Raw genomic sequence first — 21,664 nt, forward strand, 5'->3', positions numbered from 1 at the left:
AATTAAAGACTGAGAGCTCGGAATCAAGTCCCTGCGAAGAGCCCGGTGCCGGGCGCGGGGGGCTGCAGCGGCAGCAGTTGCGCGCGGGCCGGGAACTGGGCTGTGCCGCCAGTCGATGCCCGCGCCGCTGCGGCCGGGTCCACCTCCCAGCGCGCAGGGCCGGGGACCGAGAAGGCCCCGCGGGTGGCCTCGGCGGGCGGGAAGGGTGGTCTCCCGTCCCTGGATCGCGCGCTGCTGTCCGCCCCGACCCGCTTCATCGCCCGCGCCTGCCCGGGGGCGCGACCCGGAGCCCAGCGAGGCCTTGCCGGCCGCGGCCCGCGCCCCGCGCTGCCCGGCTGGGGCCGCACCGCCGCGCCCTCCGCCCAGGCCCGGCAGGAGCCGCTTCCGGCGCGGGCTGCAAATCTGAGCGCGCCGGGTTGGGCGGGCGGTGTAGACGGCTCAGCGGCGCCAGCGGTGGCGGGGGCGCCAAGTGGCCGCCCGGGCTCCAGCCTGGGGGTGGCGCGAGAGACCGGGAGGGGCCGCCCGGGAAGGGGAGGCCCCGGCGGCTCGTCTTTGTCCCTGGCGGTGCCGGGAAGCTGCCGCAGTGGGTTTGGTTTCTTGAATCCGGAGTCCCGGGGACTGTCGCGGGGGGGGGGGGGGGGGGGCGGAGGCCAGGAGGCTGCGGCCAGCCTGACTGCGGGGTTTCACAGGCAGGGAGAGTGCGGCCCCTGAGGGAGGCCACCAGGATCCTGGAGAGGAAAGGAGGCCAGGCGCGGGCAGAAGAGGAGGTCCGTGGCTCCTCCGGCCCGTCTGGAGAGGAGGAGGCCTGCTGGCAGCTGACTGGCTGGGGTGGCACCGGCAGAGAGGGACAGTCTGGCCCGGGTGGGGCCCCGGGCGGTGTTTCAAGTCTTTCCAGGAGGAATCCCAGGCCGGAAGCTGGGCCCAGGAGACCCACAGGGTGGCAGGGCCGCCTGTGCTGTCCCATCCTGGGCCAATTGAGCCGAGGGCCACTCTGCCCACTGTTGGAGCCAGACCCCAGGGTCACCTTGAGCCCTGCTCTCCAGTCGCCCCACCCTGCGCCTCCCTAAAGGCTGCTGCCCCCCCTCCTTGAGTCTCTCCCTGCAGGGACCAGTATGGGGCCTCCCAGTGCCCTTCCCCTCACACCCCACCTCTGCTGCTCTCTCCAGACACAACACACTCCCAAAGGGCAGCTTTCCCCAGGGGTCGCGATTGTCACTCTCATTTTCTCTCTGGAAGTCACCTTGCACAGGCACACTGGGGCTGCAGGGAGAGGGCCCACAGTGCACTGCCCAGGAGGAACCCAGTTCAGCACGTGCAGGCGACCCTAGTCCCCACCCAGCCCTTCATGCCACCTCCAGCCACAGCCTCTTGCTCCTGCAGACCCTCCTTATTCCTGGACAGTGCAGATGTCCCCACCTGTGCACTGGGCCTCCTCCCAAGCCTCAGCTTGGAGTGTCCTGACTTCTGCTCAAGGTGAGGTCACCCTGCTTTGTGCCCCAGGGCCCTCTGCCCCAGGGCCTGACCTCTCTACTGTGAGGTGAGTGGAGGATCCTGTGCTACAGGCTTTGTGACCCCTCTTCCTGCCCCCAGTCCTGTCCTCTCCCTAACTTTTCACCTGCTACCAAAATGCTGTGAGAGGCAGCTGAGACCCTAGAGATCTCCCAGTCGGGTTGGGGATGGAGCGCCTGCCTCGCCCGCACAAGGCCCTGGGCTCAATCCCCAGCACCCCCCCACAAAAAAAAAAAAAAAAAAAAAAAAAAAAAGATTTCCCCCTGCCTCAAGGTCCACCCCAAAGCTTTGCCCGAGAGGTCTTGACCCGCTGGACCTGTACTTAACACAAGGATCATCTAATTAGCACCTTTCCCTCCTGAGCTTGTGTTCTACCTGAGCCACTTCCTCAGCACCTTCCCCCACCCCCAGACAGGTTTTTTTTTTTTCTTGTATCCTGGGTTGAACTCAGGGGCACTCAACCACTGAGCCACAGACCTATTTTGTATTTTAGAGACATTAGAGTCTCACTGAGTTGCTTAGGCCTCGCTTTTGCTGAGGCTGGCTTTGAACTTGCCATCCTCCTGTCTCAGCCTCCCGGGTCGATGGGACCACAGACGTGCCCCTCCACGACAGGCCTCTGAGATAGGGTCTTGCTGTGTCATCCAGGCTGGCCTTGGACCTCTGAGTAGCTGGGATTATGGGCTCATGCCTCAGACTTCACCTAGGTCCTGGGCCCAGGTGGTCCCTGCTGTCACTCCTGCCTGTGCCAGCTCAGCCCCAAGCAGGAAGGATGAGGGACCCCCCCCCCCCCGGCCCCAGGTCCCAGCTCTCAGGCAGGCTGTAGGGTGGGGAGGTGGCTTCATGTAACTGGCAGAAGACCCAAGAACATGGCTCAGACCAAGGCCTGGTGGAGGCCTGTGGGTGGCTCTTCTGTCTCCCATGGCTTCTTGTCCTCAGGTCCCATGCCCCTGGTGGCAAAGAAACGAATGATGTCTGTCCCCAGACAGTGGGGCCTGGGCAGGCCACCTGAACTGGGCCTCCTCTGCCTGGCCCAGCGGCAGCCTCAATTCCAGAAGAGAACACATTACACAATGAAGAGCAAAGACAACTTTTTTTTTTTTTTTTTACTTATTTAAAAAGGCCTTCGCGGCAGGAATATAGTGTAAAAATCATTGGAAAAACTAAAAGGCATCGATACATATCCGAATATACACTTTGTACATAAATTACATTTCCTTTAGTCTTTCTGAGTGAGGTCCTGGGTCAGCTCTGAGGTCTAGTAATTAAGAGGTCCCGGGAGCTGCGTGTTGAGGCCGGCATAGTCCACCATGTACATTGGCCATTGCTAGAGAGAGGGGACAAATGTACTGGGTTAGGACTCCAGGTGATGCAGAGAGGACACCAGACGCTGAGCTCTGCGCCATCAAGGGCTTCCTACGCCCGATTTATTTTGGGGCCACTGAAGCCCAGAGAGGGGATGTGACCTCTCCAAGGTCACACAGTTCAGCAGTAGCTGAGAAGGTAGGCTGGGGGTCTATGACTTCCCACCTGTGTCCCAGAGACTCCTCGTGTGGACAGTCAGGGGCACGGTGGCAAGGGGCTGAGGAAGCTGTCCTGTCTCTGGGCTGCGTGTGGAGGTGGGAATCCTCTATGGGCATCCAGACATTCAGGCAGGGACAAGGTCAAAGTCTGGACTTCGGGGGCTCCAGTGAAGGGTTGGGGGAGATAGTGTGGTCACGGAACCAAGAAGTCCTAAAGTCATTTTCAAATGTGCTCAAATATCCCCCCCATTAGGACTCAAGATTTATTTTTTTCCCCTGGAACTGGGGATTGAACCCAGGGTGCTCTACCCCTGAGCTGCATCCCAGCCCTTTTGATTTTTGTGTTTTGAGGGTCTTGCCAAGTTGCAGAGGCTGGCCTCAAACTTGTGATCCTCCTGCCTCAGCCTCCTGAGTCTCTGGGACTACAGGCCTGCGCCACCATGCCTGGCTGGACTCAGGGTTGCTAAGCCAGGTGTGTCCCTAATGGGGTTTTCCCTTGGACAGGAGAGACGGATGCGCGTAACACAGTGGCACTGATGGAACTCTGGAGCTGGGCTCTCCATCCAGCATGGGTTGGTCCACCCTTGAATCCTGCTGTCTTCTTCTACACAGCAGGGCGACACCCCCACCTGGGGGAGCCCGCTGAGGCTCGGACAGACCCTGGGTCCTGTCTGTGAGCACCGGCAGGAGGGGCTGTCTCATGGGGGGACAGGCCGAGGCAGCTGCACGGGGCGGCTGGAGGGCCTGCTCAGAGCCCAGAGCCTCCCCGAGCCCCCACCCCACCTCCTGGAGCAGGCAGCCCCGCCCGAGCGAGGGGCAGTGGCCAGAGAGAAGCTTGGCGGAGTCCAGGTCTGTGCAACTTTACCACGAGTGAGATCTGGTTGGTGGGGGCCACAGACTCCGGGTTGGAGGACGAGGAGGAGGAGGAGGAGGAGGAGGAGACGGAGTTGCCTTCGGAGACCCGCTTTCTCTTGCGCTTGGGGACGTTGCTCTCTTTGGCTGGGGGGAGAAAGGCTGCTGAGGGGGGATGGTGCGGGGTAGGGGGCTTTCAGGGGCAGGGTCAGCACTGCAGACATCAGCCCGCCCCGTGGTCAAGACTGTCCTCCTCTGCAGACCTACCCAGGGCCACTCGCTCCAGCTCTGGCTCCGGCTCCCACCACCTGCCTGCCTGGCTCACCCTGCATCAGCGGCTTCCAGGTCGACCTCCCCAGAGGCTCAGTGCGGGCCCTGTTCCCCCTCCTGCTCCCCAGAATGCCCAGCTCCCTTCCTGGGGCCAGTACCTGTCCTGCCCACAGCCTTGGGAGTGCGGTATGAATAGGTCTTGCAGGCAGCTGGGCCTGGTGGCACATGCCTAGAGTCCCAGCTGTTTGGGAGGCTGAGACAGGAGGATTGTTTGAGCCCAGGAGTTCAGGGCCAGTCTGCATCTTGCTGCAAGACCCATGAGATACTGCACAAAGCTCTTTCCCACAACCTGTTTTTTTTTTTGTTTGTTTGTTATTGGGGACTGAACCCAGGGCACTCTCTCCCACTAAGCCACATCCCATCTTTTTTTTTTATTTTTATTTTTTTGGTACCAGGGATTGAATTCAGGGGCACTTGACCTCTGAGCGCTATCCCCAGCCCTTTTCTGTATTTTATTAGACAGGGTCTCAATGAGTTGCTTAGCGCCTTGCTAAGTTGCTGAGGCTGGCTTTGAACTCGTGATCCTCTTGCCTCAGCCTCCTGAGCAGCTGTGATCACAGGCGTGTGCCACGGTGCCTGGCTTGTGCACGGCTCTTGGCACAGTATCTGGCACCCAGCCAATGCTCAGAGACTGGGAACAGGTCCTAATTGTGCGACTACTGAGCTGAAAGCTCCTCTGCACAACAGGTGCACCCCAGTAGAAAGAAACTCTGGGGCACAGAAGCCCTAATGTATTAACTTCTATGAGGCAAAATGGGGGAAAACAGGATGTGAGACTTAGAGATTGTGTGCACACAAGGCTAGCACACAGTGGGACTCTAGGTATTTCGTTGCTGCTGGGTAAGTGGATATGCACGTATGAGACTCACAGCAGAGCTTTGTACCTGTGTGCTATTGGAGTCTTTTATCTTCCTTTCTTTTATTGCCAGGCTAAGGATTGAGGCCAGCCTTGAGCTGTGGGGCAGGGCTGTACCCCTGAGCATGGTCCTGTGCGCTACAGAATTTGTGTTTGGGGCTTAACCCCGTGGGAACCTAAGGCTGCACCAGGGATGGAACTCAGGTGCTTTTAATTACCGAGCCACGTCCTCAGCCCTTTTTATGTTTTGAGACAGGGCCTGGCTGAACCGCTGAGGACGGCTTTGAATTTGTGATCCTCCTGCCTCAGCCTCCAGATACAGTCACTGGGATTATGGAGATGGAAAAATGTCAGGTGTCACCCTGGGTCTCTCCCCAGGCCACCACGCCCTCCTGTGGCACTGCCTCTGTCTGAGAGCAGTTCCCCTATCACGGCCTAGATACTGCCACCTGTGTCTGCTGGCAGACAACTAAGCTCTCTGGACTCTGGTCCCTCTGAGGCAGAAGGGTGGCCGCCTCAGCCTCCAACTCACCTGGCACCTTGGCATCGTTGCAGAGTTCTGCAAAAGGCCTGGAAAAGAAAGGGATGAGGTGGGGTCAGAAACGAGGCTCCCCCTCCTCACCTGCTCCCTGAACATGAGCTACGGCCTCGGGACGTGAGATGCCTCTGTGGTCCTCACACTCGAGCCTGCCGGAATGTCATGTGCTGCCACCGGCCCAAAGCAACAGGACCAAGTGACCAGGGGCTGCAATCTCCAAAACCCTGAGCCAGCTGGGAGCACTGGCGCACGCCTGTCATCCCAGAGGTCTTAGGAGGCAGGAGGATCCCAAGTTCAAGGCCAGCCTCAGCAACTTAGCAAGGCTGTGTCTCAAAATTATAAAAACAATAGAAAACAGCTGGGATGTAGCTCAGCAGCAGAGCACCCCAACATTCAATCCTCAGTACCACAAAAACACCAAAACCCAAACATGCTCACCCCCAAAATGTACCACAGTGTTTGTTGCCTGTGCTAGGAAAACTGTAGGTCTCTGTTTCCTTGTTCTAATTCTCAACTGTGGACACAGGTATTTATTTTTGGCGCTGGGGATCTACCCCCGAGCCGCGCCCCCAGCCCCTTACATTTTTTATTTTGAGACAGGGTCTCACTAAACTTCTTAGGCCTCCCTAAGTTGCTGAGGCTGGGCTTGAACTTGCGATCCTCCTGCCTCAGCCTCTGGGGTCACTGGCATTACAGGTGTGCGCCACCGCACCTGGTGGCATGTACAGCTTTTAAATCTGAAAACTGTCAAATAAACTATTTTTGGCTTCTGGCCTTTTGATCAGGGACCCCCAACTCGCTGGTCTCCACGAGTCCCCTCTCCCGCGGCCCCTGGTGCCGGTCACTCACTGGAGCTGGTTGATGATGACCATGCGCACGTGTTCCCGGGCCTTCAGGATCTTCTCCAGCCGGTGGATGTCATAGGTGTTGGGGTTCCGGAAAGGGATGTCATCGGGCAGGCCCGTGACCTCCACGGCGTCTGGGCTGTCTCGGATCAGCTTGTAAGGAACCAGCACCGGGCGGTTCAGGCCCAGGGCCTCCCCTGGAGGGTGAGGGGGACAGTGGTCCCTGTCACATCTCTAGGGGGAGGGCTCAGCTGCCATCTCACCCCAGGAAGGTGTCACAGTCAATAAACCTGCGGGGCCAATGAGGGCAGCCCTGTCTGGGTGGGCTGTAGGGGGGTCCCAGGGCTGGCCCGCAGACCCGCGCGGCCGCAGGGGACACTGACCGTACTTCTCGTTGAAGAGCTCCTTCACCTGCTCCCGGAGGATCACCTTCTCCCCGAGCCTGTTGGCGTCGTCCTCGTCTGCCGAGGAAGATGGGGGCTTGAGGGTCCCCACAGGCCTCTCCTGCGAGGGGCCCCTGGCCTGTGTCTCTGGGCTCCCCCTGCGCACCCCACACTTCCCAAGCAGCACCCTCAGGTCAGAGGAGGCACAGCCCAGGGTGACGCCAGGGGTGTCACTAGTCACAGCCTCTCCAAGTGCAACAGAGACCCTTAGGAGGTGACATAGGAAGGGAATTGGGGTGACCGCCCCTACTGCAGGTCTGAGGTGGCCCCCAGGACCATCAGGGTGGGCGGAGAGAGGCTGAAGGGCGACCCTGACCTGGAGTGGCCCACGGGGAGGCACCCGATAGCCCAGCCTGGGCCAGTGCCTGGTGACACCTGCGAACGTCCTGGAGGAGATGGGCACGGGCACCCGGCCACCTTGCCCAGGCCTGAGTGGGAGCCGCCTCTGGGGTCTCCACATGGTCCTTGCGCAGCCCCTCCCGACCGCCTGGACGTGCCCCTCCTGTGCTCTTTGGCCTAGAGGAGTCCCTGGTGCCGGGCCAGGGCCCTGGCCATGGGGACAGAGGGACAGGCAGGTCTCTGCAGGGAGACAACTCCTGTTCTGACCTTGGGGACCCAGTTCTGTTGAGGAGCCGACCCAGGCTGCACTCCACCTGCCTATCAGACCTGCCTGGGGGCTTGGTCTGTCCATGCACTCCCCCATGGGGGGCTTCCTGCATCGCCTGGGCACCTGCTCAGCCTGGCCCCCCTTCCCAGAGTCCCCGACGCCTATTGTAAGTGTCAGTTGTCCCAGACAACCCCTCCCCGTGTCCCCACCTCAGAGGACTATGTCCTCCTCAGATGCACCAAGACCCCTGGCTCAGCCCCCCAGGTCCCCCTCCCGATGGTCTTCAGGACCCTGATATGGTAAGAACCAGCCTGACCCTTCCCCAGACCCAGGCAGGAACCAGATGGGCTCTGGGTGAAGGGCCTGCAGCAGAGCCTTTCCTCCTGTCCCCTGCCACTGAGGATCCCCGTGGAGGCAGACCCGGCAGCACCCACACAGGACAGGGAAAGACGGCCGGGACTGCAAACCAACGTGTGCCAGGCCTGGTCACGGGCACCTTCATCACAGCTGAGGAAATGGCCTCAGTGAGGTTGATTGGCCCAAGGTCACCCAGCTACAAAGTGACAGTGCCAGTCCATCTGCCTGACCTCAGAGCCCTGGTCTTTCCACTCCCTCACAAGCCTTGGGTCCCAGGAGTCTGCTTCCTCGTGGAGAGGCATGGTCTGTGGGGTGTCCTGTGACCCCTGCCCACCACCCACAGCTCGCCCTTGAAAGGAAGTGGATGGGACCCCCAAGACAGGGCCCTCTGAGCTGAGGCCTCTGTGGTCACCAAGCAAGGACGGGGGTGGCTGCCTTGTGCATACAGCGCAGCAGGCCTGGCCTGGCCCTGTGGCCCGAGGGCGGTGTGGACAGAGGCTGAGAGGGAGACCTGAGCCGCACTGTCCTGGGCTGGTCACCCAGCTGTGGAGGGCCAGGACTCAGTCAGAGCTGGCCCACGTCATTCCCTAGGGATGTTTCTAGAGTACCATGGGGACCTAGCAGGGGACGTGATGTGAGGTGACCCCAAAGCTCCTGTGTGAGACAGTGCAAGAAGGTTCAGAGGTGAGCCACTGGGTGGTGACTGCAGACGGGGGTGTGGCCGGAGGAGCCCTGTCCCTCTGCTTCCTGGTGCCACGTCCCCAGCTGCTCCCCTCTGCTGCCCTCTTCTGCCACAATGTTCCTTCTGACCTCGGGGCCAGTGCCCTGGGACCAGTCCTGTGTGCGGATGGAGTATTCTGCCCAGCACCCGTGAAATCCGATTGTACCTATTTTGAAGATATTTCTGTAGCGTACATTCCCCTCTTGTTCCCAAAGTGCTCAGAAATAAAGCTTTTTCTTTGCTCTTTCGCTTAGGGCAACTTCAACATCGGACACTGTGAGCCCTGAGTGAACTTTTCCTCCTCCAAAATTGTCCTCGTCAGGCCTTTTGGTCCTGGCGACAGAAAAGCTGACCCCAACTGCCCAGCTAGCCCTGCCCTTGCGTGCTGTGGGACACCTGGTTGCCTTAGGAGATGGCAGTCGGTTCTGCCAACTGCCACTCGGTGGCCGACAGGAGCAGGTGGCAGGGGCCTGACCCAGCTGGGGGCCAGAGATGGGTTCCCAGAGGTGACAGCCACAAGGGACCCGAAGGAACTGGGCTGCAGCCTCGCCGCACGCTGAGACTCCTCACTGGGACTTGGGAAGCGGGTGTGAGGGACAAGAGGGACCAGGGGCCCCGGGGTCCCGTGGTGCTTGGCTCAAGATGCCCCAGAGGAAACCTCCCCTGCTTCCTGGGGGCCTGGCCCTGGGCTGGGATGAGCGCTCGCTCAGCACGCAGGGGCCCCGCTGGCTGTGAACCTGGGAGCCTCCCGTCTCAGCCTCCCAAGGTGCTGGGATTACAGACGGGGCCGCTGAGCCCGGCAAGATTTTTCTTAAGGGATGAGTTTTGGAGTGAAGTGGGGCAGGGAAGGCTGGAGGGGGGAGGAGACCCTGCCCTCTGGGAACTCGAGGCCACTCCTTGGGCAGTGCGGGCAAAGGAGGGAGCAGCTCTGGGAGGAACCCTGACCACAGATGGGCGCCCTCTCCAGCCCCAGGACCCACCCTCCCTGCTCAACAGGGGGAAGGGCAACTTGGGGAAGGGAGGTGCCCAGCAGCTGGCCTTTCCTGATGTGAACTGTGGCCACTGCCTATGACGGAGGTGGCTTGCCCCCACGCCCTGGTCAGCCTGTGGGAGGAGCCGAGATCCCTGCAGATCCAGATGGCCCAGCCAGTGGGTTGTGTGGCTGGGAGTGGCCCTTCCCCACAACCAGGTCGTCGCACACCCATTGTCTGGACTGTGGCTATCACCAGGGAGCCCGGGGATGTTGTGGGCAGCAGTAGCCAGGACTCGGGCAGGCTGTGCCTCTGGGCAAGAGAAAGATCAGGGAACCCAGGATCTGTTGGGGACGCTGCAGGGTGGCCACAGCCCGAGGGCCTCCGAGACTCTGGCTGCCTAGGTTCAAATCCCACCTCTGTCCTCAGCTGTGACCCTGGGCAAGTCCCTCTCGCAGTCCTGTCTGTAGCAGTGACAGCAGCAGGGCCCACAAGCAGGAACAGAAACGCCCAGCCAGCAGGTCAGGGCAGTGGTGGCCGCTCTTCCAGGCACATCAGCAGGCCTAGGCCACGGGGGAGGTGAAGGGTGTGTCCTACCTGAAGGAGGTCCTTAGGGCCAGCAATGAGGAGGGGTCCCTGGCCCAGGAGAGACAGCGAGACGACCCTGAGTCTAACCCTAATGCTGAGTGGGGCTTGGAAGGTCACTCAACCTCTCTGGGCCTCAGTGTCCATATCTTCCAGGGGGAATCCTGGCCCGTTGCAGATCTAGTATCACATGCAGAAGAGCACTACGAAAGTTTCAGATCCCTGCCACCAGTCAGGATGTCCCTGCTGTCCTTAGCTCCAGGCCTCAATCCTCCTATAGTCCCAGGAAGGTAAATTTCACAAATGAAAACTTTCTAGGCCTCTGAAGTTCACTCTCAAGCTCCCTGGGGTCGTCTGGATGACGTTCAAGATGCACCGCGTGCCCCCTGCTCACCGCGCACTGGTGGGGAGGGGTTCTCAGACCTGCTCCCGAGAGCCTTCCACCAAGTCCCTGGAAACTGTCCCTTCTCTGGGTCCCCAGGGCTCTTCTCAACCCCTCAGGGCCCAGACACACTAGAGCTATCAAGCCCCCGGATCCAAGGCTGTAGTGGGGGGCTGCTGGGGTGGTACTCATGCAGCCCTTTCACAGAGCACTTCGAAGCCTGTGGGTGGGACGGGCGCAGAGCCAGGACAGGCAGGAGCGGGCCTTGGTGCCCCCCCATGCCCACGTGCAGCCCACACTCTCCCAGGGGCCTTCCTGCCTGGGGCTGGGATGCCAATGAGATGAGGCACCAGAGGGTGGCTCAGCCCCGGGCCCCACCTCTCCTTGGGTGGGGCTCAGGATGATCGGAGACCACACGTGAGACATCTGGCCCACTCCCCCCCACCCCGTCCTGGTCGCCTGGTGGTGCCCACGGCCAAACAGCAACCCGGGGAAGCTGCGGGCGCCGTGTCACCTGGCCTGCAGCCTCTGCCCACAGGAGTGAGGCCAGCCAGCCCGGGAGGACTAGGGTCTGCTCTGGTTTTCTGAGCTGTTCCTTCATGTGCGGTGGGGACAGGAGAGGGCACAGATCCCAGGACAGGGGCTGCCACACACTGGGCAGAGCCCCTGGCACTTGGGATGTGGCTCACGACCACCCGCTGGGCCTCGCTGTCCTTTGGACACCAAGGGATCTGCCAGTTCTGACTCCACAGTGGGTGGTGCGGGCAGGATCAGGAGCACCACCAGGGGGCGCTGCTGTTCCCAGCCCCTGGGGCGTCCAGGGCCTGAAGACCCCATTATGGTCCCCATGCCCAAGTGACCTGTCATGTTTGCAAATCAGGCTTACACAACATGCCTTCAGACTCCTGACCACCCATAAGGACAGGCCACCCGCCCCAATGGACAGATGGTGACAGGCGTGCACCGCAGTCCCGGCTTATTCAGCCTTAGAGAACCTTCTATGTGTGAGGCCTCTGCTAAGTCCAAAGGGAACTTGGGGTGTGGTGTCCAGCTGGGAGACGGGTCAGCAGACTGACACTCACCCTCCAGCAGGACACAGGCACTGAGGTGGAGCCTGGGCAGGCCTCGGGGGGTGACGGGTGAGGTCCCGGGCTCGGGTGGATTGGAAGCCAGCATTGCGACTGTTCTGCTGGGACCCCAGGCCCAGGGAGCAGGTGTGTGCACAGAGTGGCCATCTGGGTGTGCGCTGGGCACCCACAAGCAGGTGCACTGGTGAGCCCCACGTGGGGCGTGAGTGATGGGTAGCCCTGCTCGGGCTGAGCGTCTCGGTGCACACGCACATAGCCAGCCTGTGACAGGACCCTGCTCACCTCCTTCCTCCCTGCGCCTCTCCTGGGTCCCTGCTCCTGCTCTCATGGGTCACTCCAGAGACCTCAGCTGGCAGAGTTTGGAGGGAGCTACTTCTAAGATGGAGGCCAAAAGAAGGAGGTCTCTAAAGCTGGACAAGGAAAGGATATGGACCCCCCCCCCCCCGCCATCCACCAGGAGGAGGCAGCCCAGCCTGACTTCAGCCTCTTGAGACTCGTGCTGGACTTCTGGCCTCTGAACCAGAAGGTAGCACACAGATGTCTTAAGCCATAAGTCCAGTTGGCCACCACAACGGGCCACTTTCACAGAGAAACGTCCTGAAGGTCCAGCCTACAGCCCAGCCTCCCTGTGCCCACTGCCTGCCAAACAGCTCTCGGTGCATCCACGCGGCTTGGCGTCCCCTTGCTGAAGTCCACTGAGGGCCCCGATGTTTAGGGGGCAAAGCTCACCGCCCCCCCGCCAAACAGGGCCCCGCTGAGGGACCAGTTTCCCACTCTCCTCCCTGAGGCGGGGTCTCCCTATGCTGCCCAGGCCGGCCCTGACGCCCGGCTCAAGCCACCCTCCTGCCTCAGCCTCCTGAAGAACTGGGCTCGAAGGCGCGGAGCCCCACTCCTGGCCAAGGTGTCCACATGTTGCCTGCCAGATTCCTTCTGGCCTTCCCTGTCCCGTCCCAGGTCCCCGCTGAAAGGTCACGGAAAACTCAGCTTCACGAGGCCAATAATGGGAACTTGGGGTGCCCTGACTTCACGGGGCACAGCGGGTATCTCTGTCCCTCTCCACCCTGTGTGGCAGCGGTAGCCCTAGGCAAGGGGACCATGTCTTCTGTCACCAATGAGCAGCACCCACTGGCCTCTGCGTTACGGTTTAGATGAGCGGTGGCCCTAGAAGCTCCTATGGGACAGTGGAGAGTCATAACTGGGTGGTGACTAGAGCAGGTAAGGTGTGGCTGGAGGAGGTGGCCCCTGGGGGTGGCCTTGTCCTGCCTTACCCTGGGCTCAGACAACGGACCTGGCTGTACATGGACTGAGCCCCCCCAAAACGTCCTTTCCTCGAATTGTTCTTGTTGTGTCTTTCAGTCGCAGTGTGAAAAAGCTGACTGGGACATTCCTGAGTGACCTCACTGACCCAGGGCTTTAAACATCAGAGCTCGGGAATCTCTAATTACACCTCCAGCCGTGGCTACTCCCCTGGACCCCAGCTTCTGCCCTGAGAACTGAAGCCCCAGACAGTGTCCCACCCACCCAAGGCCTGGCACCTCCTCCGGCCAGAAGCGCGCTGGCCCCGGCTGTCCAGGCTGCCCCCCAGCCCGCATCGGCAAATTCTTTGGGCTTTAGCTACAAAAGACACCCAGAGTCAGGGACCGCCTGACAGCCTCAGCTGCTCTCAGCCCTGCCTGTCCTGGGCCTGACAGCCAGGGGGCTCCTCTCAACCCTGAGTGGGGGAGCCTGCCCCCCTGCCCAGAGCTGCACTGGCTCCCGAGTCGCAAGCCGGCCCTTCCTCGGCTCACACGCCATCTTCCCTCCAGTTCCTGCCTCATCTCTGGCAATTTCCCCTGCTCTTTCTCCAGCACTTGGCAGGTGACCCCAGGGCCTTTGCAGAGGGGCCCTCTCCGCCTGCAATGCTTTTCCGTGCTCCCTGGTCAGCGCTGCCTCCTTCAGGCCTCTACTCTGGGGCCACTCCTGGGCCACCACCTGCCTAGGCCTGGGGTTCGGCGCTGTGTAGAGCACATATGTGAGGCCCCGGGTTTGACTCAGGGCTGCCGGAAACGGAGGGCATCAAGTCTCGCCCTCACCCAAGCATGTCCACAGCACTTCCAGCTTTCCAGATTGTCCCTTTATGTCCCTATCAGGAGGTGAGCCCCATGATGCAGGTTTTTACTTTTCTTTCTTTCTTTTTTTTTTTTAAATCAGTGTCGATCAAGAGGCCAGCCCCAGACACCAGGACCTGGCCCGATGTCTCTGTCGCTCACAGACAGTGTGACTGTGCCAGTGCTGGCCCCCTGCTGGCCCCCGCTGGCCAGTCCCCATGGCACTTACAGATATTGGGCTGTGTCCCCATCCCTACCTCCCGTTCTGCCACCTGAGCGTCCCCCACCCCACCCCGTGGGCCGGAAAGACCCAAGCCATCCAGCAAACCACAGGCGGAGCCCGGCTTCCTGCCCAGCCCTCTGCCTCTGCGGCTCAAAGACACGTCCACCATTTGACAAGACCTGCGTGGGCCAGGTGCCTGGTGACCGCCCCGCCACGTGCTGACCTCAGTACAGCCCAGCCCAGATGGAAGGACCAGGCTGTTCCGGTGGCCTGGGTGGCCTCAGCCAGGGCTTTCTGGAGCCCCCTCACTGCCTCACCAGGGCGCCTGTCCAGGGCAGGATGGGGCTGGCACGGCGCTAGCTGAGCACCCTCCCCCGCGTCCCCGGGATCCAGCCACAGCGCCCACTCTATGCAGGGCAGGGCGTGTCTGCCCACAGAGGCCTCTCAGCCCCGCCCGGCAGATGCCAGCTTCCCCTGGGAAGGCAGAAGGGGATCATTACCGGGGCCTAATTAACAAAGCACAGCAGAGATAATTAAGTAGAGAAACAGGCTGGCGCTGGAGCCGGGTATCTTTAGAAACCCAAGGAAGGACGGTTTTATTTTGAGCTCTCAAGATGACAGAGTTGCAAGGGTGGAGAGGGGTGGGGACGGCGGGGAAAGGAGGCAGGCCCTGAGGGGTGAGTGCCCGAGTGACTAGGGACATGAAAAGGACTCAGGTCTCCAACAACAGAAGAGAGGTGGGAGGAATCACAGAGGGTGCTCCTGTTCCAGGGGACCCTGAGGAAATGGAGGCCCAGTGGAATTAACTTATCCAGGATCAGAGACAGTAAGTTAACTTATCCAGGATCAGAGACAGTAAGTTAACTGTCCAAGATCATAGCTAGTAAGTTAACTTATCCATACTCACAGGCAGTAAGTCAACTTATCCAAGATCATACAGGCCAGAAATGGCAGAAAAAAGTCCTGAGGGGGCAAAAGTGACCTGTTCCTGCTGCTGACACTGTCCAACCCCTATCTCTGCACCCCTAGTGCCTTTCCCATCAGGGCACCCTGGCCCAGCTCCTGCGGATGACAGGAGACCCCACAGAGAGGCCTAGCAGCATCTCTGGGGCCCTGTCCACCTGGGTCCCAGGACCACAGCCCTTGCTGCGCAGAGTGAAGTGTCCATCTTCCCAGCAGCTCCTGACCTGACACTGCCTTCAACTGAAACTAAGTGGGACGTTCCGAATGGACCTCAGGGACAGCCTCAATCAAGCTGGGGCCCGCGGGCTGCTCAGGCTTGGGGGGCTGCGGGGACGTCAGCGCAAGAGCTTGCCAAGGCCGGGTCTGCAGGGTCCAGTCCACGCTGCAAAGCCGGGCCTTCCAGGCCCTCCACGCTCAGCCTGGCCGCCTCTCGCCTCCCACCTGCTGAGCGCCACTGCCCCTCCCCCTCTGGCCATGAAGGGAGCCCAGGGAGGCCCTGGGGTGGGCACGGGGTTCCCGCAGTGTCCCCCACTGTCTGACGAGGTCGCAGAGGCTCAGGCAGGCAAACTGACTTGCCGGAGTCACACAGCAAGTCGGCAGCTCTGCTCTGCCTCTGAGGTCCCCGTGCGCTGAGAGGGGCTTCCCGAGACTACCACTCAGGCCAGCAGGTTCCCAAACAGGGAGAGGAGCGGCCTGCCACTGCAGGGGGAGTGGGTCCCACCCTAGCCCTTCCCCCAGACTGGCCCCGAGGAGAGCCACCACGGGTAGGGACCTCAGGCTCAGACACAGGCAGGAAGAGCCCTTCTGTCCCCACCTGCAGGGAGCCCTGCTGGATATGACCTCCCTAGTGAGTGCCTGCCCCAGCTTGGCTTAAATGCCTTGAGTGACAGGGAGCTCACTCTCTTTCATGGCTTTTAAAAAAGTTTTTTTTTTTTTTTTTAAATTAAAAAAGAATTGTTTTTGATACAGGGTGCTCTACTGCTGAGCCACATCCCAGGCCTCTCTGCATCTTCTTTAGCTGAGCTGCTGAGGCTGGCTTTGACCTCGCAGTCCTCCTGCCTTGGCCTCCCCAGCCGCAAGGATCACAGATGAGCGCCCCCTGAACCTGGCTACCCCCATATTCTTGGCTCAGTTCTCCTGACCCACAAACTCTGTGGCTGGCTCTGCTCTGCTCCTGCACTGGCTCTGTTCCTCAGGGTGGCCACTGCCCCCACCCCATGGCCACCCTGCTTGCATCAACCCACAACTCGGACCCCACCAGCTGCACCTATGTCCCCAGGTGTCTCCCAGGCCTGCAGACCCTGCCTTGGGGGCCAGTACCACCTTCACCCTTCTGGAAGTTTCCACCCTCCTCGTGTCTGGCTTCCCCTCACCAGAGACCTGCTGCCCGCTGCCGCTGCTCACCACCCTCCCTTGGCTCCAGTGCCCAGCTCTTCCTTCTCTGGCCTACCCCGGGCGGGCAGTGGAACTGTGGTCACCATGGTAACCGCAAGACCATGAAAACCTCCTGATGTCATGTGGATGGCTGAAAAATCTCTCAATGCCACAAAATCAAGCCTGTTGTCAGCCTGGCCGGCCTGGCCTTCCGGTCAAGGCCCCGTGTGATTCTGGCCGCAGCTCTGCTAACTCCGCCCCCTGCTGCCCCACGTCCCCAGCGCCCAGGCTCAGGCCATGGAGACTCTGCCTCGCTGAGGCTTGGTTTGCTCAGCTACAGATGGGACCCTTGACAGCACCTCCCTCCCTCCCAGGGCAGCTGGAGTCTGGGGGAGGCTGGCAGCCCCGGGAGGTGACAGCCCAGACCCTTCCCTGGCCCCAGTGTAGGGGAGAGGGCTGATCTCTGCAGCAGACAGCCTAACCTGGCAGGTGGCCTCACCCTGGCGTGGAGACCAACCTGCTCCTGCCCCTTCTGGGGACTTCAGCTGCAGACAGACAGGCCTGGGCGGCCCGGACCCCTCCTCGACTCTTGGTGACCAACAGTCAAACTTCCCAGGCCCTTTTCTTCTTTCTAGCCCTCTGTCCACAATCTGGTGACCCTTCCTGGGAGAGATGGCAGCCCCCCACCCCCGCCCCTAGTTGGCGGCTCCTCCTGCCACCCCCAGCTCCCCACTATCCCTAGGGGCCATCGCTCCCTCCCAGCCCTGGCTAAAGGCCCTCTGCAGCTCACCCTCTCCCACCCCCACCCGCAGGACACTGCCGCACAGTGGCCCAGGCCTCCCCCATCTGTGAGCTGCCCCCTGTGGTCCCAGGCGTCATGGCCTCCCCCGTGGCAGCATCCCCCTGGGCTTCAGGCCTATGAGGTCCCCTCTCTCCACACCCAGGCGCTGGAGGTCCCGGGGTGCAGGCTTGGACCATGGCTCACACACCCCACCGTCAACCAGGTTCTTGAGCCAAGTTCACTCGCTATGATGGCTGCCAGCCACGTGTCTCGGGCGGACGGTCCCTGGTTTGCAGGCCTCGCTGCCTGCCACTCAGATCTGGTCCTTGTTGTCCCCACCACATGGGGACGCTGTTCCTCTAGTGCTCAGGATGTCTTTCTTCAGCACTGGGGACTGAACCCAGGGTGCTCTATCACTGAGCCACACCACCCTTTTTATTTTTTTATTTAGAGGCAGGGTCTCACTGAGGTGCTGAGGGCCTCTCTAAGTTGCTGGGGCTTTGAACTCAGGATCCTCCTGCCTCAGCCTCCTGAGCTGCCGGGATTACAGGGCCACTGTACCTGGCTCCTGAGCCATTCTTAAAAGTGTCCTCCTACCACCCAAGGGGTAGTCCCCGCTCCCCACACCTCACCCTAGCACCCTGCCCAGCACACCCCCGACTCCCTGGCTCCACCCTCCTGCCCTGCCCTGGACCCTCAGAGGGCTCCCTGGGCACAGAGGGACCTAGAGGCCGGATGAGAGGCTGTCGGGAGCCCCCCCCCCCCCGCTGCTCCCCAAAGCCTGCTGGTCATTCCAAGGGGCTCCTCCGAATGACTTGCCGTCCACACTCCCGGTACCTTCCCACGGGAACGCAGGAGAGAGGCTTCAGGGCGCGCGGGTGAGGGCTCTCAGGCTTCCTCTGCCCACAGAACACGGCCAAGGGCTGAACCTGCCCCCGGGGCGAGCATGACCCTTCCTTTCCTGTTGCCAAACCCACTTAAAAATGGGCATAGCCCAAGGCAGCCCAGCCGGGACCTCTCCTCCGGCAAAAGGGAGCAGACTGGCCGGCGGCGCCTCACTCCCCGCTCTCACCTGCAGAGGGAGGCCCGGCTATCCTCCCAGGCTGCCCGCGCAGCAGAGCCAACGCCACCGGGGCTGAGCCCCACAAGACGACACCCTGCAGGGGCCGGCCAGCGCTGGGCCCCAAGTTAGGAGGACAGAGAGCACAGAGATCACGCGGTCCCCGGGAAGCCCTGGAAGGCATGTCCGGGACCCTGGCTGGCGCACAGGAGGCTCTGCAAGTGCACCCCGTGATGCCGTCACGATCCCGTGATGGTCACTTCCCGGCCCTGTCCTGCTGTCCCCATCCTGCTTCCTGGGGAAACGCTCATTTCCGCTGTAGTGGCCTGACTGCCTCGGGCTCCACTCTGGACTGCCCAGGTCTCAGCAGGATGGCGCCGGCACAGCCCCGCTGTGACAGGGGACTGGCTGCGAGCCCAGTCTCCCCTCGCAGTCTGAGGGGCCACGGAGAGGCCTCCTCTCTGCCCACCATGGTCACTCCAAGCCCAGAACATGGCCAGGCCCTCCAAGTCCTCCAAAGAGGTATAAAAGTGCCCATGGTAAATGTCTGGGTGGGCCAGAGCCAGGGAGCTCTGGACCTCGGGCACTTGGGCCACAGCTGCTACTCAAGCCGCCCATCCACTGCCACCTTCCTGACCTTCTCCATCCGAGGTTTCTGGAGACACAGCGGGGCTCTGGGGAGCCCCTGGAGCACCTCAGCCTCCGCGTGCCCTCTCCTCCAGGACTCCCCTCTCCCTTGCCCCTCATTGGGGTCCCTGCGCTGACAGGAGCTGTCACATCACTACCCGTCCACTACCTGCAGAGGGCATGGTGTACTGAAGGGGTCAGCAGGAGCCTCGTCATCCAGGCAGCTGGCTCCCCCATCTCACCACCAAGCTCGAGCCCCCATAGTCAGTTGAGGCAGGACTGCAGCCCGGCTCTGGTCCATAGCCCAGAACCCATGTCCCACAGTGGACTCGGCTCCAACCTCTAGCCCCAGGACAGGGCCAGCCCCCCACGCCCAGCGCCCCTCCCGGCAGGCCTCTTACCAGGCTTGGGGATGAGTCCTTGAAAGGGCCTGGAAGAGAAAGAGAGGGGGTTCAGGGTGGGGGCTGGTGGACAGCAGGGAGCCTCTGGGACACAGAGGCACTGGCCACACCTGTGTGGCCTAGGAATGCTGGGGCCACCTCAGACCTCCTGTGGCACAGCCTGCATCTCATCAAGGACCCCAGGTGACCGTGTACGTGGGATGAAGGCCTCTCTCGGGGCTGGGGAGCAGGGATGGGTGCCACTGGGCGGTGCCACTGGGCGGTGCTGAGCAGAAGGTGCTCAGGGGCCACCCTTGCTTGGGAGTGGTAGTGGGGTGGCCAGTTTAGGGAAAGGCCAGTGGTCCATCTCCAGTCCCCCAGGATGGAGCGGGGAAGGCCCCCAACCAGCGGCGAGGCAGGATCTGGGGAAAGGCCCCACCCTGGCCAACCCCGAGTCCCCCCTCCCCCGGCACCTGGTGACGGTGAACTTGATCTTGTCAGCCACAGCAAGGATCCTCTCCAGGTTCTGGGAACCGAAGGTGCAGGGTTTCCGGAACGGGATTCCCGGGGGCAGCCCCTCAATGATCACCGAGCCAGGGTTGCTCTTGATGCGCTTGTAGGGCACCTGAACGGGGTACTTGATGCCCAGGGCCTCCCCTGCGGGCGAGAGGGACAGTCCTGACCATCAGGAAGGAGGTGGTGCAGGTGTGCAGAGGGTGGAGAGGGCCCTTGGGTGACGGGAGGGGAGCCGGGATCTGCAAACCCCACTGGGGGATGCGTGCCTGTGGCCCGGCTGCCTATGACAGGGACGCGGCTCGGTCTGCCCTGGTTCTAGCAGGCACATTCCATCTGGGGGCGGGAGCACCAGGCCCAGCCGGCCAGGATGCTGCCCACAGGGTACCGCCAGCAGGCTGGGTCCTGTGCACTCGGGCTGTACCTAGTTTCACAAACGCTCTGGGGAGGGCTGCAGCTCTCCACTCCAGCCAGTCTTTCCTCACAGCTGGACTGGTGCCTCCCGGGGGTGGGGGGGGGGCCTCTTGGGTGTGTCCCCAACCCACTGGGGGCCGAGGTGCTGCCCACCGGGGGCAGGTGTGGGTTCTCAGCCCTGGACACCCCGCAGCCGACCTGCACATTCAGGGCTCAGCCGCAGGAGCTCACTAAAAGCACACCTCCCCCAGCACTGCAGGACGGGGCCGGGCCGACAGGGACAGGGACAACGGGATAGGACAGATGAGACTTTTGGTGCAATGAGCTAATTTTCATCTCATGGACACTGGGAACTGCAGACCCTGCGTCTCTTTTTGCTCTGGCCTCCAGGAAGCTCAGAGTCCAAGGTGCACGCTGCACCTGGCGAGCACGAATCCCGTCTTTGTGCATCCTGGGTTCCCGCCACTGCCCAGCTGCAGGGTCCTGTGATGGAGGTGTAGCTGGTGAGCCAAAAAATCCGCCATTTTAAAATGGATCCTCCAGTGGTTTATCAGTCACCAGGTTTGAGACTGTTTCTACCATATCTCAATCCAGAACATTCTGTCTCCAAAGGGCAGCGCTGTGCCCCTCGACAGCCCCTTCCCTTCCCCACAGCCTCCGTGGCCTCCAGACTGTTCCGAGCTCCGTATCTGCCTGTGGCCGGCTGGTCCCTAGGCCATTACACACAGGCCCTTTTTGAGATGAAAAATACACAACACGGTAGATAAACAGATAAGTGTGATGGCCCTGGCCATGATGGCCAATGGCCTTCAAGTTGGCCGAGCCAGGGGACACTTGTGGTTCTTTGAGCAACCTCTGACACAGGTGGCCATGCTTCCCCTCAAAGTCTCTCCCTGCTTCTACCCTCCTCCTCTTTCTTTTCTGCTGCTGGGGACGGAACCCAGGGGCGCTTGACCTCTAAGCCACACCTGCAGCCTTTTTTATTTTTTAATTGAGACAGGGCCTTGCTAAGTTGCTGAGGCTGGCCTTGAACTTGCAACCCTCCTGCTTCAGCCTGGGGTTCCAGGTGGGCCCTGTCTTCTTTTCTTGGTGATGGAGACTGAACCCACATGAGCTAAGATGCTTCACCCCACCCAGCCCTGCCTTCTCCTCCATCCTTTTTTTTTTAAAACAAAGACTATTATTTTACAGCAGTTTTAGATTCACAGTAAATTGAGAGCAGGGAACAGAGAGCCCCACTACCCTGACCCCATGCAGAGCATCCCCAAGGAAGGGATTCTGTGTCACAGCGGCACATCTGTGATGACTGATGGATGGACCTACACGAACACATCATGACCACTCGGGGCTGGCCCGGCCTGTGGGAGGCCCTGGGCTCCCCCAGCACCACATTAAATTAAAACAAAACAAAACAAACAAACAAACAACAAAAAAAGAAAAACAAAGAAAAGTCCCATATTTCTGTCACCACAGGTCCTCAGTCCCCGGGTGCTCTTGGCATCACAGACTCCAAGGATTGGAACGTGTGAGGTACCTACAGCATATGTGAGCGTGCGGCGGCACTGCGGTGTCACACAGAGGCTTCACTGCCCATGGGTGGCTCCTAGGCCGTCCCAGAGGCCATTTTTCGACAGC

At 61.0% G+C, this 21,664-nt stretch overlaps 1 protein-coding gene across 1 annotated transcript in view; it reads right to left on the minus strand.

Annotated features, from left to right (window-relative positions):
- Nucleotides 1–2,623: 2,623 nt before the first annotated feature.
- The window catches only part of Gtf2ird1 (GTF2I repeat domain containing 1), an 81,254-nt gene continuing 62,213 nt past the window's right edge, over nucleotides 2,624–21,664 (minus strand). Inside the window, exons 20-26 of the mRNA XM_077105990.1 lie at nucleotides 19,576–19,759; nucleotides 19,124–19,152; nucleotides 6,837–6,914; nucleotides 6,458–6,650; nucleotides 5,603–5,640; nucleotides 3,898–4,031; nucleotides 2,624–2,836 (exon numbers count right to left, since the gene is read on the minus strand). Of these exons, the coding sequence (XP_076962105.1) occupies nucleotides 2,768–2,836; nucleotides 3,898–4,031; nucleotides 5,603–5,640; nucleotides 6,458–6,650; nucleotides 6,837–6,914; nucleotides 19,124–19,152; nucleotides 19,576–19,759 (725 nt within the window). The 3' untranslated portion in view covers nucleotides 2,624–2,767. The remainder of the gene's footprint in view (nucleotides 2,837–3,897; nucleotides 4,032–5,602; nucleotides 5,641–6,457; nucleotides 6,651–6,836; nucleotides 6,915–19,123; nucleotides 19,153–19,575; nucleotides 19,760–21,664) is intronic.

The sequence above is a fragment of the Callospermophilus lateralis genome, chromosome 19 (assembly GCF_048772815.1).
Source record: "Callospermophilus lateralis isolate mCalLat2 chromosome 19, mCalLat2.hap1, whole genome shotgun sequence".
Classification (NCBI taxonomy): domain Eukaryota; kingdom Metazoa; phylum Chordata; class Mammalia; order Rodentia; family Sciuridae; genus Callospermophilus; species Callospermophilus lateralis.